Source organism: Planococcus citri, chromosome 3 (assembly GCF_950023065.1).
Source record: "Planococcus citri chromosome 3, ihPlaCitr1.1, whole genome shotgun sequence".
In the NCBI taxonomy this organism is placed as follows: Eukaryota; Metazoa; Arthropoda; class Insecta; order Hemiptera; family Pseudococcidae; genus Planococcus; species Planococcus citri.
The window spans coordinates 42,345,360-42,365,273 of NC_088679.1; the positions used below are offsets into that span (position 1 = coordinate 42,345,360).

The 19,914-nt window shown below is 32.2% G+C and overlaps 2 protein-coding genes across 3 annotated transcripts; one reads left to right on the top strand and one right to left on the bottom strand.

The window, feature by feature from the left end:
• Window positions 1–226: 226 nt before the first annotated feature.
• Window positions 227–6,318, bottom strand: LOC135841904 (5-oxoprolinase). 2 transcript variants are annotated; one of them, XM_065359126.1, is made up of 22 exons: window positions 5,932–6,318; window positions 5,667–5,858; window positions 5,356–5,594; window positions 5,134–5,296; window positions 4,964–5,049; window positions 4,692–4,884; window positions 4,362–4,622; window positions 4,176–4,292; window positions 3,849–4,050; window positions 3,560–3,773; window positions 3,347–3,491; window positions 3,100–3,271; window positions 2,924–3,032; window positions 2,693–2,840; window positions 2,492–2,604; window positions 2,150–2,420; window positions 1,838–2,082; window positions 1,427–1,538; window positions 1,110–1,334; window positions 802–1,045; window positions 628–725; window positions 227–530 (listed from the first exon to the last, which is right to left on the bottom strand). In XM_065359126.1, exons 1-22 carry the CDS (start codon window positions 6,091–6,093, stop codon window positions 375–377), a joined length of 3,867 nt encoding a protein of 1,288 aa, XP_065215198.1. In that variant the 5' UTR covers window positions 6,094–6,318; the 3' UTR covers window positions 227–374. The 2 variants fall into 2 exon arrangements, with proteins under 2 accessions (XP_065215198.1, XP_065215199.1); XM_065359127.1 differs by lacking the exons at window positions 5,134–5,296; window positions 5,667–5,858; window positions 5,932–6,318 and having other exon boundaries at window positions 5,356–5,486.
• Window positions 6,319–6,518: 200 nt separating this feature from the next.
• Window positions 6,519–11,406, top strand: LOC135841905 (GMP reductase 1-like). The gene is made up of 6 exons (XM_065359128.1): window positions 6,519–6,716; window positions 7,074–7,193; window positions 8,538–8,795; window positions 9,518–9,706; window positions 10,072–10,277; window positions 10,367–11,406. The coding sequence occupies exons 1-6, from the start codon at window positions 6,630–6,632 to the stop codon at window positions 10,563–10,565; spliced, it is 1,059 nt and encodes a 352-aa protein (XP_065215200.1). The 5' UTR covers window positions 6,519–6,629; the 3' UTR covers window positions 10,566–11,406.
• The last annotated feature ends 8,508 nt before the right edge of the window (window positions 11,407–19,914 follow it).

Here is a 19,914-nt window from a genome sequence, read left to right on the forward strand (position 1 = left end):
ATAGATGATGCGCTCACAGTATTTTTCAGCGGATTGCTGATCGTAAATGTTTTTTCATTTTTGAAATATTTTTTGAATGCTGGTAAAACATATTTTATTGGTACGAAAAGTGGTTATGTAAAAGAACTGCAAATATACCTGAAAGATTGAACGCGCAAAAAATTCAAAAAATATCTGGCATTATATAGATTACTAAATTTCGTCTAAATAAATAGGTAATAAACGATATTTTTCACTGCACTTTTATTTTAAAATCGAAGAATAATAAAATAGTAATAACATTTGTACGTATAGATTTTGATTAAAAAAATAAAAAACTAGAAATGAATCGGATAACATTTCAAAATAACAAATTATGGTAACTCAAGTTGTGATTAAATTGATTCTTGTTCTAAATTGTAATTGTAAACACTTCCTCTTTGAATGAACATCACAGATGACTCTTTATCCAACGATGAAGAATCTGATTCATTTTTTTCAACGACTGAACCGTAACCTCCACCTCCAGGAGTATTCAATTGAAATACTTCCTATAAGTAATGATTGACGAAAAAAAAGTGAAATAACAAAACTGAAATACTGAAAAATAATTCAAAAAATTTTGTTTAAAAATAATTGAAAATTCACCTCAGCTTCGACAGAAGCAGCAATCTTGGATGGTAGTCTAATTATACGACCGTTTTTCTTAATCAACAGATTTTCGCCTCTAGCTCCTGGTTCTCCACCTGATAAAAAACATAACAACAAGTAAAATGTAATTATATTTTCAATTTTATTTTTTAAATTCTAAAATTAAATTACCTTCCAATCCATAAGGCGCAAACACTCGTCGTTCAGTTAGAATTGACAACACCATTGGAGCTCGAAAAAGTAATTCTCGAACAACACCATCGCCACCATTGAATTTCCCTTTCCCGCCAGAATCAGGACGTAAGCTGAATTTCTTCAAAAAAATTGGATAACGTCGTTCTAATATTTCCGCGTCAGTAATTCGAGTGTTTGTCATATGAACATGAACGCCACTTTTACCATGCCATGTAGGTCCCTAAATCAAATGATAATTATTAAAAATCGAACGAATATTTATAATTCGAGTTTACAACACTCACTGCTCCGGCTCCTCCTGCGACTGTTTCGTAATATCCCCAATCCTCTTGACCAAATGTTATATTATTCATACATCCTTGGCTAGCTGCTGTCGCTTTGAAGGCTTTAAAAATCACATCCACTATACGCTGCGAAGTTTGAACGTTACCACCAACCACAGCAGCATCATCAGATGGATCGAGTAAGCTTCCTTCTGGTATTATCACATTAATGGGATTCAAACAGCCCTAAATTAAAATTTTCAGATTAGAAACAACTGAAATCCTTCTAGTACGTATTAATGATGAATAAATTTTTCACCAAAATACTCCCAACGTACTTGATTCAAGGGAACGTCATGTCCAACCATACACCGTAAACAGTAAATAATGGCCGATAATGTGATTGCTCTGGGTGCATTACAGTTCCCCCAGACTTCGTATCCGGTGCCACTATCATTGAAAAAAAAATAATAATAATAATTTCATCACAAATAAATATATGAACTATCGAAAATGTTATAAAGAGTAAGTAAGTCTTATAAAAATGAAAGTAAATATTTTGTTGATATCAAATCTTCAGTCGTTTACCGAAAATGATAAAAATAACTCTAAAGTTTTACGATCTTTATGATTACTTAGAAACGCAATGAAGAGCTTCGGTCCTGATATCGTTATTTGGCTTAGAAACATTACACATTATTTTACAATCTCGATGAAGTACGAGATCAAAATAGGCAAGTTTTTCTTACGTGAAATCAAACACAGCACAACCACGTAACTGATCTATTGATAATTTCAGATTTATTTTTGATCCATCATCCAAATAATCACATGCAGTTATAGTGCTACCTCCGGTTTCTTTTACTAATTTCTCACCAACACATTGCAATAAATCTCTAACGGCCAATTCAGCATTCTTTTGAATATGATTCATATATGCTTGTACTATTTTTAATCCATAGTAATCTATCAGTTCGGTAACTAAATAAATTCCCTAAAAAATACAAAGTTTTAAAAATTAAGAGCCAAATGAAAAAATTTTAAAAATTCGCAGGAAGTACCTTTTGATTGGAAGCAATTTGAGCTTTTAGATCGGATATATTATCGTTTAAATTGCGAGTACCAGTGGACCCTGGAGCATCAGTGGGAGTTGTTAAGACCTCAATAAGTCGTTTTTCTTGAAAAATTCCTTCCTTCACAAGAAAGAAACTTTTGAATGTTGCACCTTCCTCTGATAAAGATTTAGAATGAGGAGGCATTGAACCTGGAGTAATTCCGCCGATATCAGCATGATGCCCACGGCTGGCTACAAAAAATATGGGCTTATCATTCCTGCAAGAGGGCGAAAATGCATTAAGTGAATCCTAACGAATTAATGACGAGTATAGAATAAAATTGTTTACTTATAAAAGACTGGAGTGATGACTGTTAAATCGGGTAAATGTGAACCACCCGCTTTTGGATGATTCGACAACAAAACATCACCTTCTTTTAATTGATTACCGACATTACGTAACTGCGCAAGTAATTATAATCAGTAAGATGAAGTTAAAACACTGAAGTTTACTCTACACATCATTTCGTGTGAATTAAAATGTTCGTACTTGGTATTGCACGGTTTCCTGCATAGCACCCAGATGCACAGGTATATGAGGAGCATTAGAAACTAATCCACCATCAGGACCGAATAATGCGCAAGAAAAATCTAATCTTTCCTTAATATTTGTCGAAATGGAAGTTTGTTGAAGAACTCTGAAAAAACATATCAGTATTTTATTATCAATCTAGCGCGTAAAATTAAACACACCATATTTAAAAATTTTAAACTGTTTTACCTCCCCATTTGTTCAGCTATGCTCATAAATCTATGAGAAAAAATACTAAGTTGGATAGCGTCTAATTCTTCACTCACGTTGAAACCCGAAGATTCATTGATTGTAATTTCTGTAAATCAATTAAGAACATGTTGACTTTTCGAAAAAAATTTCGAATACCTGCTTATATCAATTACCTATATCTTTCGATTTTGTTATTCTAGCGACGCAATTTGGTTCAATTAAAATAGTACTAAGTTGATCGATAATAATTGCCGGACCATCTACGACGTATTCCGAAGGTAACTCTTGTAAAATATATACTTGCGAAGGAAGATGACCAATATTTTCAAAATACACATCCACAACCTAACAAATTAATAATTAATTTACATAAACTTATACTCATTGAAACATTTGTCACGAAAGTTCTGAATATGTCACCTTTTTAGGAGAAAGTTTGGCTGTATATGTCTCGGTTTCATTTACGTCTGGAGGACTGATTGGTGACTTACCAATACCACGTATACGAATATCATCTACCATAATTTTTCGTTCAGGTAAAATGAAACCAAATTCTTTTTTGTACCTGTTGAATAAACAGAAGCACTTGAAAAATAAACAATAAAGAAAATTTGACAATTTTACGAGTTTTACCTTTCTAAAAATGTGATTTCGAAATTTCCGTAACCGGGCGAGTCTCCAGCTTTCTTAGATGGTTTACACATGAGAGCACAATCGGTACCATCGTATCTTAAATGTAAAAATGGTTCTATTTCAATCTTCGAATCTTCGAATCCTTGTTCTTTTAAAAGTTGAGAACATTTCGTTTCAAGTAGTCTCAATCTTTCATCCAAAAATTGAAAGTTTTCTAAGGATAAAAACCAATGATAATTTTAAACTCTATTCAAATTGAGGTCAAATATCAAAATAGTAAAGTAGATACCCTTGGAATAACTTTTGGCACAGGGTTCTTGACATTCTTGAACAACATCGGCGCATGCCATTCCATAAGCTGATAATATACCGGCATATTTATGAATGTATACGGTACGAATTCCCAATTGTCGACTAATGGCACAAGCATGCTGTCCACCAGCTCCTCCAAAACAAGATAATACATGATTTCTGGTATCGTAACCCTTAGCCTGAAACATTAAAAAATTCATGAATTCGGTACTTTCCATTTCGCCAATATTACACTGAGCTTCGCTTCATAATTTTTTTCAATTAATTATAGCAAGCTGCAAGCATAGGTTTTGTATCTTCTTACCTGAGTAAGAGCACGTATTGGACGACACATTGCTTCATTCGCAACTTTAATGAAACCTGTTGCAATTTCTTCCATTGATATTGGTTTCTTTCCAATACTATTTTGAAATTTATTTATCTAAAATAAAAACGAAATCACTTTCAATACATTTTCTCCCTTTTCACAAAAATTTTTTTTTTTATTTACTTCTGCAGAAAGATTCTCAAATGCACGAACGGAAGCCTCTTTATCTAAAGGTTGATCTTGAGTAATACCAAAAGTATGTGGAAAAAATTCTGGTAATATTCTTCCTAATATTAGATTGGCATCAGTCACAGTCAAATAACCATTTTTTCGATAACAAACTGGTCCAGGATGAGCTCCAGCACTTTCAGGTCCGACTACGAACATTCCGGAACGGAAAAATAATCGCGAGCCTCCGCCAGCAGCGACCGTGTTTACATCCAACTACATCATTAAATCAAAATTTAAACATTTTGATATTACTAGAAAAATGGTCGAAAAAAAATTACGAACCTGAGGAGCTTGAATAGTTATTCCAGCCGTAGTTGACTCGAATACATGAGGATAATCGCCATCAAATCGGCTTACATCTGTTGAAGTACCTCCCATATCGAAACCTATTACCGGTGTACCACTAAACGAAGTTTTAGCATAACCAACTACACCTCCAGCAGGGCCTGATAGAATTGCTCTAGATCCATTGAAACTGTTGATTAAAAATTATCATTGTTGAATTTTTCGCAAACAGAAATAAAAAAAGAAACGGTAAAAGTATTATTTTTTACCCATCTTTTGGAGTAAGACCACCATCGCTCTGCATGAACAAAACATTGGTATTTTTCAAATTATCTTTAAATCCAGAAACGAATCCCTGAAAACATTCTAACATAATTATCAATAAATGGATCAATCTTATTATAAAATTAACGTGTTTCAATATAGTTTCAATATGTACATCGAGATATCGTTTAATACAAGGAGTCAAGTAAGCATCTACGCAAACAGTAAACCCACGCGGTACAATTTTCACCATAGGCATAACTTGATGAGACAGAGATACATGTTCAAAGCCAATTGATTCAGCGAGTTTACCAATTCTTAATTCGTCATCTGTGTAACTAGAAATTCAAATAATACAATAGTGATCCTTTTTGAGAATAAAAACAAAGAAACTTACGTATAAGAATGCATCAGTACCACAGCAATACTTTTGACTCCTTTTTGCTTCAATTTCAATAATTCAGCAGTGACATTTAACTCGTCTAATTCTTTCAAAATATGCAATTCTTCATTTGTCGTGCCCTTTACTTTTCCTTTGAAAAACTTTTGATCCAAACGACATCTTTTCGATACCGGAATAACACGACAAGAAACTTCAACAACATCTTCGTACAATACATCGGGAGTTTTAATTTCCTAGGAAATATAATGAAATGGGATAACATTCTCAATTGAGATTATGATCAAAAGTTTGAATATTCGTTTTACTAGATCGAAAATTTTTGGCCGAGCTTGATTTCCAATGTTGAGCAAATCTTTGAATCCTTCATTAATTACAAGAGCCATCCTTTCGCCTTTTCTTTCTAGAAGAGCGTTGGTAGCCACAGTGGTACCCATACGAATCCATTCGATATTAGAACCATCGATCAACTGATTAGGTGATATCTTTGTACCAGTTTCCTAACATAAATAAAATATCAAGAAGTTAAAATTTTCCAAGTATGTAGTCAAGTTACAAACATTGTTTAGTTACTTCTTCGAGAATTCGTCTGATCCCTTCACGAGGAGCATCTTCATAGTTACTTGGATCCACTGACAGTAATTTTAATACTCGTTCTTTACCATTAGGGCATTTAACATACACATCAGTAAAAGTTCCTCCACGGTCAATGGCAAATTTGAATTTTCCACTCATTATGTTCAGAGAATATTCAGACACAAGGTGAAACTGTGAGTACTTGCTATTATGAAACACTATTCGATAGAAGTTATTTATATCAAAAAATGATTACATAGCTACATAAAGATAAGTTCACACAATAATGACATAGAAATAAAGAATTAATTGTCTCATGAATGTACTTAAGTATGCTCAGCTTTACTTTAGTGTTTGCAATAAAAAATTTCGAAAATAAAATGTGATAAGAAAAAAGAAGACGAAATAGTGATAACAATTTGTACTTTTGTAGGTTTCGTTGCGTTGCACGTGAGGTGAAGGGGAACATTGTGCACATATGATACCGTCTATTGAGCATTTTTGGAACTAAGACCACCTTGCAAAGAAAGAATGCAACCGAAGTAACATTGGCGGCTGAAAAATATATTGATATGTTTACAAAACATAACTTGTGTCCTCCAGTCATCGTGAGTCGCTACGAAAAACTGCAACATTTGAATTGATGTGTTCCTACATGTTTTCATGGTGAAAAATCTCAACATCGACGTGTAAAAATGCCGAACATCATCAACGAAGTGAAACTAGATTTTAAAGATGTGCTTTTAAGACCAAAACGAAGCACTTTAAAAAGTCGAGCTGATGTGAGTATTCCTAAAATCAATTGTTTTTACGAAATAACTAACTATTTAATGTTCTCGATTGCCATACACATACGTACTACAAATCAAGCAGTTTATATTCTGAAAGATTTCATTTAAGTTTGTTCTTGTGAAAACAATTACTTTTGCAGTTTTAATTTTGAGAATTTCTGTAGTTAGGTACTCAAGCAAATAATTCCTAAGAAAGTTTCCTTGAAAATCTAGTTCATCGAGGTGCAATATTGTAGAAAAAATTATGTTGCGTAAGCGTATAACTGCATAGGTTTGAATAGGGTACACACTATACATAGGTGTGCAAAATTATTGATGAGAATATTTTTATATTTTGTACTATTTTAGGTCGATCTTGGAAGAAATATCACTTTCCGAAATTCTAAAAAAACCTACAGAGGTATTCCAGTCATTGCTTCCAATATGGATACTGTAGGAACTTTCGAAATGGCTCAAGTTTTAGGAAAAGTAAGCTGTTTTATTAATACCTACCTAACATATGTAAGAACTTACTCAAGCACATAATTATTAGGTAAGTATAATCGTAATAATGGAAAAATTTTTATGATGAAATTTTTTCTGGCGAATTATTTCTGCGCATTTGTTTGTTTCCTTGCTCTTTTTTCTTTACATTTTTTTTTCTGAAGCTGCAAAATATTTACTAGGTACTTAGGTACCTATAATTGAATATAATAATATTTTTGATATAATTTACCCTTCAAAAAATAATGTCCCATCTTACTTAAAGAGTATCTACTTGCAACATTATCTGAAATTTTATTTAGCTCATTATAGGTATTAGGTACAATACTATATAATTCTTTTGTAAATGTTTCAACGAATTATGAGTTATCGGTAATTAAACATTCTGTACTGAAAGATAAAAAGCATGAAAGATAACCTTTTCAATAGGTAGTATACGTGATATAAGAATGGAAAAATCATGCTGTGTTGTACATTCACCGCTGCTATGCGTTTAATTACAATAGGTCCTCGAATGAACCATTATACGTGTTGAACAGTAGCATTATTTTAATTATCTACTCCAATTTTTAAAGCTGACTGAGTAATTATTGTGATTCGTAAAATTGATTCTGAGTATTTCATTCAAAAATCATACTTGACCTCGAGAGAAATTGTACAGTTTTCTGCATATTTTGAATTATGAAATTAAATGTTGCATGTCTAAACAAAAAAAAAAAAAAAAAAAAAAAAACTAGAAAAAAAAGTAATCATAACAATTGATAGAACTATAGGTACAGATTTTCATTACGCTTGTACCTAAAAATTTCCATCATTGACTGCGTGATGTGCAACGTAAAGTTACACGATACTTCGCTATATTTTTAGTTGGCACGCTTTGTTACGACTTTTCACACATTAGCCTTGATTTCAATTTCATGTATTATTTTAAAACTGCTAAAATATCATTGCACCAAAAGTTTGGGACGTCATTAGCTTTATGAATTGAAACTATTTCGATAAATCTAGTTGTTTTATTTGGCGTTATTAAAGTACACTAGTTGGATATTATTTGCTACTTACGACGTGACGTACATATAGGTACCTACTGGGAAGGTAATAAATAGGTACATCTATCTGCATACCTAATATTTGCAATTACGCAAAATTTTCGCACTACCTATATGACCTTATTTCATTTTAATACCTACGCGTGTACAATTTTTTTACTTAAAAAAAAAAAATGATTACCTAGCGTGCACATATTTATTATTTACATTTTACATTATACGTAGGTACTAGGTACATATAAGTAGGTATGTACTAATGTTGTATCTTAACGAATTTCAGCATAAACTTTTCACCACTGTCCATAAGTATTACACTGCTGAGGAATGGAAACAATTTGCTGAAAATAATCAAGATATTTTGGAACATGTTGCTGTTAGTTCAGGATCAGGAGATGAAGACTTTGAAAATTTAAAAGCCATATTAAAAGCTGTACCTCAAGTGTCATTCATATGTCTAGATGTTGCTAACGGTTATACACAACATTTCGTAGATTTTGTACGTAAAGTACGAAATACTTTTCCCAATCACACGATAATCGTAAGTATTTTGCCGTCGTTTTCGTAATTTGCCATAGAAAAACCCACCTAACGACGAATCTACATATTTTTGATGCTGTCAAATAGCTATTAAAAACGCGTTAAAAATTCAAATTTTATAATTAGTATGACAGCATCATCTTAATTAACACTCGCACTATATAGTGACAATTGATTTCTCGAGCTGATTTTTTTTATAACAACATAATAGATAAAATAGTTGACTCGCATAATTCATGTTATCACATTGAATTACAACAAAATAGGAAAAAACAAGTTGAAATACCTATCTATAAAAACTTGAGAATACTTACGCATTATGTCATTGCAAATACGTTTAATTAAGTACCTACCATGCGATCAACGATAAGAAATTCATTCATGTATGATCAATGTAGACTACAGTAGTTACCTAGGAATGAATGAATCTTATCAAGCTTATTTAACATTTTATTTTGGTACTTGGACCACTCTTCAGTCAGTATAGTGGTACTTGTTTATGAACAAAGTACATACGTTGCTCTACCTACTACATATAACCTACCTACTTATTTGAATTGAAAATCCACATAAATCTATACCTATGCTTATACTTACCTACTAAAATATGAGTCTATCACATTCGACATAATATATGTAGTATTAGGTAGGTACCTATATCTTTTAAGCCTGATAAAATACAGACGATTGGCTGTGGTGCTAATTAAATTTATGTTCGTACAGGCAGGTAATGTGGTTACTGGAGAAATGGTTGAAGAACTGATTTTATCCGGAGCTGATGTGGTCAAAGTTGGCATCGGTCCCGGGTCCGTTTGTACAACGAGAATTAAAACTGGGGTCGGATACCCTCAATTGAGTTGTGTTATGGAGTGTGCGGATGCAGCGCATGGTTTGCAAGGTCATATTGTTTCTGTGAGTCATGTTTGTCTTTTTATGGATATTTTTACTCGCTTTAAGAAAAGTCTTGATGATCTTAGCTGGCATTATAGGAAAAAATCATGTATGTACCGTGTATTAAAAAGGCCAATTATATTCAAGGAAAACCATTAGGTATCTGAAAAAACATTTTACTCTAGGTACTCAAATCACTTCTGGTTTTTAATAGGTTCTATTTCTGTATTTCAGTATGGAAAAAAAATCATATCTCTCCAATAGCATTTCATAATTTTTTTTAATTGATAAATTTTTGCTGGCAATGAGCATGATAATGGGGGACAATAAGTGGAAAAATAATTCTCGAGCCTATAATATAGGTACCTACTTACATATATTTTCAGGACGGAGGGTGCACTTGTGCCGGAGATGTCGCAAAAGCGTTTGGTGCTGGAGCTGATTTTGTGATGATTGGTGGATTATTCGCCGGACATGATCAGAGTGGGGGAGAGCTAAAAGTGAAGTCTGATGGTAGCAAAGTTAAATTATTCTATGGGATGAGCTCGGATACTGCAATGATGAAGCACGTCGGCAGTGTAGCTGGATATCGGTAAGATACCTACCTATTATAGTAATCTGAAAAAATTGATTTTGAAGAAATTTAGTCAACAATTTTACATATTATTATTTTTTTAATAGAGCAAGTGAGGGAAAAACTGTAGAGGTTCCTTACCGGGGAGATGTTACCGAAACTGTATTAGATCTCCTAGGAGGATTACGTTCGGCATGTACGTACACTGGAGCTGCTAAATTGAAAGAATTACCGAAAAGAGCTACATTTATTCGTGTTACCCAACAAGCGAATCCAGTTTTCACTCCAATCACAGTGAAAGAATAAATTATGCTGTATTTTCGTCTTGTACAAGATCGTTTCGAGCTTTATAATTCTTAATCATTTTTCGTAAGTTTATTTTTCTTTTGCGGGATGTGAAAGGTAAAGGGTGAAAAATTTGCTTTAGATGCGATGTTATCAGTTTTTAGGTCAAGTATAATTATACGCTTTAATAAAAATAAATAATATGTTCTTAATGAAAATAATTATACCCATTTTTCAAGTTATACTTACCACTCTAATGATAATTTACATGCGTGTAATTGTTTATTTTCGTATTTCAAAAAGATGTCGACAAAGGGATTGTATTTAATCGTCGTGTTTACCTGTGTAAATTTTTTCTTTTAAAAATCTCATTTATTGTAGGTACATATTCTTAAAATCTATCATTACCGAACCATAGGTACGTAATTACTTACTTCATTTGCATATTTACCTAATTTTCTGTGATTTTTAGTGTTAATTTCCAATTGAAGATATTTTGCCGATCTTCACACAAAATAAAGAGCCTTGAGCCTTCATATAAAATGCACAATAAACTATAAGTAATAATATTTATCTAAACATGCTAAGACAAATTTTGCGTTTCATCGATTCACTATCATTGTTGAAATGCGATTTTTATTTTGTTCCTTGCTCAAACTTGAATGGTCTTCAAGATAATTTTATTTTTCAAAGAAATAATGCCGGCCAAATTTTGCACAAAAATATTTTTTACTTTCAAACTATACCTAGGTACTTGGTTTTATTGTTTGCCTTTTGTTCATATGAAATTAAAATTATCTGCTGTTTTGTATTTGTACCTATATTATTCTTTCGTTAATAAATTAAATTGTTGATAACAGAACATTTTGATTTATAATTCTTATTTCACACAATTTTTATGTATGTAGGTAATTCTTATGTGATTAGCATGACAAATGTGTAACTAAAAAATATGTACCTATTTATTAATATGAAATATTTAGTGGGAAAATAGGTGTAGGTACATAAGTGATTAGCTATATAGGTACCTAGATATTAAATATTCAACATTCAATTCGTATTTTATGGAAATTTCTTCAAAAAATTTATTTATGCTCGAGTGTGTATAAGATATTAAATTTTCCAAACATAAAAATGCTGAAAAAACAATGATAACTTGAGTTAAAAAGTGATGAAATTTCAAATCTTTCTTGATTAAAAAACTATCATATCGAATGAATTTGGCGATATTATAGGTACCTACCTACCTATTTTGAATAATTAGCTACACTATAGTTACCTACAGTCATTAAATCGTAAGCTTATAAGCTTGGTGCCAATCTGTGTGTGCACCTCATTGCAACTTTAATATACCTACCAGCTACCTAATGACTTTATAGCAATAACATAAACAACTGTCGTTCTTTGAACACTTTAATTCCTAAAACATCAAGTACGCAAAACACGGTACATACTACGTATACAGTTATTCAGTTTGACATGCTCTGCCTATTTTACCTATACTTACTCTACCCTCGAGGGAAATACGCTGTGTTTCGAAACTGTTCAGAAGCTTTGTGTTTTGAAATGGAACAATTTTCTTTTTCTTATTGAAAAATGTTCTTAAATTGAAAAACGAGTTGTAATAGTTTTTGCTTCGATATCTTCAAACATACTGTATAAGTAGGTTGAGGTACCAGTGTAATACATAAGTTGCACGACATCACGAGATGATAATTTATTCCTGCAAAAAGTGCATAAGCCGCATTCGTGGGTTTATTTAGTTACTTTCAAATGAAAGACTCAATAGCCTATGGATAAGTATAGTACATACTTTTTTCATTGCGAACTTACTTATTTAATTGATGAGGAAAATTTATACAAGCGTTTAAAATTCTTTATTTTATTAGAAAATGTTTTTCTTCTTCTTCGTTACATTGGAATTATCTTTTAAAAATAGAATGTAAAGCTTTTATCCGATTGAATATCTGATTAAAAAATTCTTTTTATCAAAATAAGAGAAAATAATAGGTTGTTTTTCTTCTACAATGGAGGATTAGCGTTTTTTTCTATGCACTAAGCTTTTTATTAATTTTTTTTTTCGTTTTTCCCCTTTCAGAAGTTAGGTATTCAGAAAATCTTGACTTTCATACATTTCTGTACTTGAATGGTTCAAAACTGAATCAAATGAGTGAAGGCAGTAAGTACATTTAAACACAAGCACCTTACATGGATGTTTATAATTAGGACAAAAATCTACCTACTTGAAGTAGGCATAAAACAATTTTTCCTCGCCAAATCAACTGGGCCATTATCAATAATTTTTTATCCCCTATGAGCATCCTCATGAGAACATTGGAAACTCACTTGATTATTTGTTTGCCTCTATTGTAAATTTGAATGCGTCGTCGTGGGCGTGCTTGATGTAGGCTCTGTCAAATCCATCGACACCGAGGATTTTTCTTCTACATTCTCGTCATCGTACCAAGGACGTTCTATGTAACTTTTCGGAGCGTTTCCTCGTCTGTTTAATTGATCTGGTTTTATGTATGGTCTTTTACCAAGCATATAGGGACCTTTGGTAGTAAACCTGGGTTTAAATTTGAACGGTAATTTTGTTGTTTTTGGTTTTTCACTGGTTTTCTGCGGTATCGTTTGTCTCACCGATTTTATTTGCGGTGGCTCAGAGGTGATTTCAGTTTTCAAATCAGGCTCTTTTTCTTGATTTGATTTTGATGTTGATTTTGTACCATATTGTTTATATGGAATCTCATTTTCTCCTGTTGGATGCGACGAAATTTTCGTTACGTATATTTCACGCCATTTACCGTCTGATTTTTGTCTCAAAATGCGCCACATCCAGTGCCAGATTAAAAACAAATAAGCCAAACAACAAAGACCCAAAAGCAAATAAGATATTAAACAAAGTGGTTTATATTTTCTGTAAACCCATTTGAAAATTTCGTAAAGCATGTCTTATTAATATTTAATTTTTACAACAACTGTAACACTATGTTTTTTACCTTCATTTTCAAAGCGTATTGCTCCATTCACGGAAAATAATGCTGATAATAATACCTATAAGTGATGATAATACCGAAACTCTCTTTATCAACTTGTACCTTTTTTTCAATTTTTTTACAGTTGATAACACTCAAAGAAAAAATTTGTTATCTTGCTAATCATTTTATGGCCGAATATTTTAATTTGAATGCATTTTAGGTAGGTCTTAAATTGAATAATGCCACAATTTTTCATTTTTTCTGGAATCATGTACTTGGGTTTGTGCGTAAAATGCTATTCCCATGCCCATGTAAAGTTTCGGTTCTTAAAAAAACAAAAAAATGATCTTAAATAAAAATGTACTTATCTATATCAACGTAAAAATTAATTATCAATTTTTTAAAGGATAAGTTTCTGTGCGTAAGTACCTTTAAATTTAGAGTTTCATTCAAGATACGAAATACTTACCTACTATTATTATGAGGTTGATCGGAAAAGTTCACGATGCTGGATTTGTAATTTCAAATTTGATGTGTTGACTCACAATTCAAGGTTATATAAATGGTTGCAAGGTAATATGCCACGCTGAGTTGAAAAATCGTTGATATACAGACATTTGATGAACATAGGTACCAACTGATATAGGAATGAGTAGGTAAGTATATCCATTGATTTTAGCGTGGGTATATCGTATATCTATTAGTTTTATCATGCATACAGGCATATAGGTTGTACATAAGTAGGTAGGTAGGTACTTATACTTAATCGCTTGTGCCTTTGGTATTCGAACGTGGAAAGTATTCGTTATTTCTGTCACAAGAATACTATAGAATGAACTAACATAATTTCAAAGTTAATTTTGAAATGTGGCTACCAAACTGAAGCGTGTATAATTAGTGTAAAGCCCATGAAACAGTTTTGTTAGTCAGTTTTGATTTTAGATTTCTGAAACTGACGTCTCTCGTCAACTTATACGAATTTTCTAATACGAATGTTGGGCTACCACCGTATAGGTATTGTTACATTAGTCGAAGGTATAGAAGTATAAGACGACGCGAGTTTAATCATCGTTTTCTCGTTTTGATTCTGTTAATCGATTTTAAATTGAAAAATTATAGGAATTTAAGGAATGAATCGGTATCAATATAACATAAGTAGGTACCTACCTATAGGTATTGTACCGATACCATGGCGATATTTTAACCACCTACTTACTATCTGTCTAGGACAATATTCCTTCAAATTCTCTTCCCAAGTTTCGATTACGTACATATATACCATATTCCATACATAATTTTTGAACATAAAAAAAATAGGTACTTGAGAATTTGCAGATTTCATTGTGATCTGAAACCCGAATTTCAAAAATACGAGCAGATATTGGAATAAAAATTTTAAACAAATTCTTTCCTATAGCCGACCTACCATTTCCTTTCGTAAAAAATTCTCATTTTTGACTATCCGCGGAACGCTGGTCGTCCCCGAAATTTTTCTGGCACTTGAAATACCTCTCTTGCTAGGGAAATGTTCCTTCAATAAGCCAAGAAAAACACAATGCCCAGTTCGAATACAAAAAAATTGACACTTTTTCTCATATTATGTATTTATGTAATGAAAAAAAAAAAGTTGAAAAAAGTAGAGATTTGAAAAAATTGTCTCGGAAAATGTTTGCAGAAAAATTTCAAACAAAAAAAAACAAGGATTTTACACTGAGAAAAATCACTTTAGTAAAAATTACTGGAAAACGTAGTAAAGGAGACCTCTGGTCATTTTTTTGTAGTATTTACTACGTTTCATAGTAAGTACTAGATACTAAGATATATACCTAGTAAAAATTACTTTTTCTACTATATTTTTTAGTAGCATGTACATACTATAAAATGTAGTAAATTTTACAAAAAGGGTGACTAGAGGGCCACATTACTAAATTTTACAGTAATTTCTACTAAACAGTTCTCTCAGTATAGGTGAGACATTTTTCAAACCCTTTGCAATTATTTTTTGGGGAGGGGGGGGGGAAGAAGATCAAAATTTTACATTTATCGATTGTTACAAATCCCAAGGTGCTGATTACGAATTGACTCGTTGTTTTTATCCGACCCCTCTAAACCTCTTCACCAGTGCTCCAAAAGTAGTTGAATAAATTCCAGAAAATGTAAAGTGACGGGCGCGCGCGGGGCGTGGGTTTTAAAAAACATTAACGAAAACACAGTTCAAAAAAAAATTCAACCAAAAAAAACATTAGTTCTATTTATGTACTTTGGAAAATTTTCCAAACATCTCTTTCTCTTCTTTGAGTGACCACATACAGCTCCACCTCCCCCTTGGCACTGGAAACTTTGCCAACCCCTCGTTCGACGAGGAATTTAGAGCAGAACAATAGGTATCTATGAAAATAATTTTTGCGTAAAAATGTACATAATTATGTTTTTGGAGTTTTACGCAAAAAACCAATGGGGGGGGCTTAGGGTCAACAAAAAAAGGTGAAGCGTACACCGGATTCACTCGGACACCCCAAATACGTTTACAGCACATCAAAAAACACACGTATACATATAACTTACCAAAATTTAGCTTGTTTTCAAACTTTTCCCTATGACTCTATTTTTTGAGCTAATTTTCCTGGACTAAATGGTCTTTGATGAGCGGAAAGTACCCTCGATCAAGTCATCAATTTAATTTATCGAGATGGAAAATAAAAAATTCTATTTTCTCATTCTTTTAAATAACTTCTCTTTGATAGGTAGGTGTAGGTACTTCCGATTTCCAGCACAGGCAGGTAAGTATAAATTTTTCCTGTTCCATTGATACGATAAAATGAATTGGTCAAATGAAATTTCGTTAATAAAATCGACGAAATATCGGAAATTTACAAGTTTGACTGGGAGTGAAACGTGCTATAGTCCTTAATACAAAACACACTATATACAGTGATCTAAATGAACAGTTCTAACAACTCCCTGTGGACTTTTGGTTAGCGACTTATACATTTGCGGTTCATCGTTAAAGAAAATGTCTCAAATCTTTGTAACGGGGTTTCGTTTTTGAGAACTTCTGGCGAAAGCAATTTCACCAGTTGAAAAAAACATTTTTCTCTTCCTTCATGACTTTTCTTGCAAAAACTTTGCCAACGTAAGCTTTTGTAAAACATAAAAAGTGCTCCTTCTGAAAACGACATTTCACGCAGAAATAATATAAAATTTTACCTTTTTCAATAATAACAACAAAAAGATTGTTTAAAAAAAACTTGTCGTATAACGAAATATTTTGAACAATAGTGTCTTTTTTATACTTAAAAGAATATTTTTCGTTCAATTTCGTGTAAGAAATTTTAATTTGAAAAATGTTCATTCAAGAAGTTTGGATTCATTAAAAAGTGAAAAATAAAAATCCCGGGCAAATAAACAAATTAAAAGAAGTACAAAGCAAACGTTTTGAAATTAAATTTCTCATCTGATTACGTCCGGTATTCGTACTACTATTATACTTACTGGATATTTTGTAACATGCTTTGATGAAATTTTCACGTCACGAATAAAAATTTCATTAGTATTTTACTAGGGTGTTAGTCTGTTAGGTAGATAATAATGAAACTAGGTACGTTCCAATTTTCAACTTTGCCAGCGTGGTACCAAAAATTAAGAGCTAGATTAGAACAAGAACACTGTGTGACTTTATGGGTTTATTTCCTGTTCAAAGTCAAATGAGCAAAAATGAATCTATATGTACAAACTTCTCTTTGTTTTTACCCACTCGTGAAATCTTTGACATGCTAATAGTTCTCTTGGCATGGTAAGTAAGTAAGTGTACGTATACGTATTGTTGCAATTTATGGAAATTGTACGTAGGTATAAGATCAGATTTTTCATTTTTGTTGCAATCTACGCTCGAAGAATTCAAATTCTTATTTTAGTGATATTTTTAATATTGAACTGTTATGTAATATAGGTAGGTATATTACACATACATTATATTTCTATGCTACCTATCTACCTAATTCGTAGATACCTATAGAATCGTATAAAACCACCTGTTTGGGTTCCTTTAAATATGCGATGAATAGGTACCTAATTACAGCTGCAGGTGAGTCGTTTTATCCTATTTACGTGCGATTGAAAAAGGGAAGAAAAAGAATGATTTTCAAATAGAAAAAATTTAAAATTTGAAAATTATTCTCGCTTAAATGACCGTTAGAGAAATCGACAATTTTTATAGCAAATTTGAATTTATATGTAAAATTTGACGATATGAAATAAACTTAAAATAAAATGTCATGATAAAAGCCAGACGACATACACATCACATACACAACTACAATGACATTTTTAAATAATATAATGGTACATGTAGTTTGTCACTTTGCTTTCTGAAAATGCGAATTTCATCAAAGAAAACGTTCAAAGCCACGCTTTTTGTACGTACTGTATGTGTATTGTGTATATTATTTTAGCTGTTGAAGTACGAAAAGAAAACAAACAAAAAAAAAAAAGAAAAAAAGAGCGAGGGCATTGAATTTAATTTCTATGGATATGACGCGTTCTGGGACGTTCAATAAATAGGTTATTTCTCAAGGATTATTTCGGACAATTTTTGTCTCCTTTGCTTTATCCAATTCGTGGAAATCTTCGCACGATATTTTTTGTCGTAATTTTTTCTTATTGCGTACGATAAATGGATATCCGATATCTTTATCGGTTTAAAGCGTATTGCTTTCTGGTCTTAAAACAATTTTCGTTGCAGTTCCTTTTTTCATTTTGAGGGTGGGTTTATTGCCTGCCATAAGAGAAAGCATGATGCCTTAGTGGTGTTTTATTTCTTATTACATTCAAGTAAAACAATACAGTATCACAAGTAAAACGTTTGTTGGTATCGTTTTTCGAATACTGTGTTCCAGTCTTTTTTTTTCACAGCAGCATTGACTCATATCCATAGATGTTCACGCCTACTTGGAGACAGCTATGAGAATGTTATTCAAAAACTATCGAAAAAATCGAGTATCGCAATAAGTACCTACCACAGAGAGCAACGAATTGTAATTCTTCATGTTGCTCTTGAGTCATCTTTCGAGGCAGTGGTCTGAAAAAACTTGATTTTTTGTCTGTAAATTTTTTTCTGCTTTCCAGAAAGAAGTAGGTACCATTGACAGAATGTGTTCGATTTATCAAAATTTGTTGATCATAGTAAATTATGAGGACTGTTAATTGATAATAAGGACGTGTTGAGTCATAAGAAGGAAATTTCTGTTCAAGATCATTTTGAAGTTTCGTTTTTTCTTTTATGCTATCCTCGTCCTTCTCTCGACGCACTAGCACTAGCTATGTACTTACTTTACCTAACAATCCTACGATTGAGTTGGAATAAGAAATGTGATAGGTATCGTTAACTCAACACCACGTCAACTTTTCATTCGCATTGTTTATTCGTGACAAGGGGCGAGTGGTCTCGGTCGTTTCTTGTTGATTTATGGAAGAGATGAAAGTTCACTGCGAAAATTTTCTGCAAAAGATTACCATGCGAAAAAAACTACTCATAAACACGTATCAAAAACCCCGAATAACTGCAAGCTTATTTTCCCAGAGATAGATAACCGAATCCGCCATTTTCGTGGTATGAAAGTAAAAAAATAAAATTACTACAAACAAAGAAAAGAAATTACGCTACAAAACACGTACCAAATGTCGTGAAAGATTTATGAACGATGATATGGTGATATGTTCGAATAAGAAACAGAACAGGTAGCTATATACGAGTATGCTCGCGGATAAAATTTATTTATTATGGTGTTGTTACATCAACGCGTCACGCCAAATGATGAGAAATAAATGGCGGAAAGAACGTTAAAACTTATCATGTGCGAAAAAATATAATAATTACTTTCGACTGTTAATTCTTTCTACTTTTTTGTTTTGTACCTAATGATACAAATCAAAGTGAAAATGTGGCTTATTGTTTTGTTGTATCTTTCGCCTCACATTGTACAAAATTATGCGTTAATTTATAACCCGGAATTATTATCGTCGTATATCCTTTGAAAGACAAATATATTAAATTTTTAAAAGACCCTGTAAGTTGGTTAGCATTTTTTCACATTTTGCACTTTACCTGCTACATTTTGTTTTGTTTGACTGTATCGTCGAGAATTTTGCTCCCTATTAATTATTTATGTCAATTTTGAAAATTACCTTTAAAAATATAAACAGGCGTGCAAAACTTTTGATAATGTCCGTTATACCAAAACCCACCACGGTGTTCATCTGGTGAAAATAAAAAATGAATGTGCTTGCTTGCTTACTTACTTATTACTTACAGTAGGAAAATAATTACCGAGCTGGAATTTATTTCTTACGTTGCAATATACCTAATTGCATTGTACGAACGCCCAGGTATT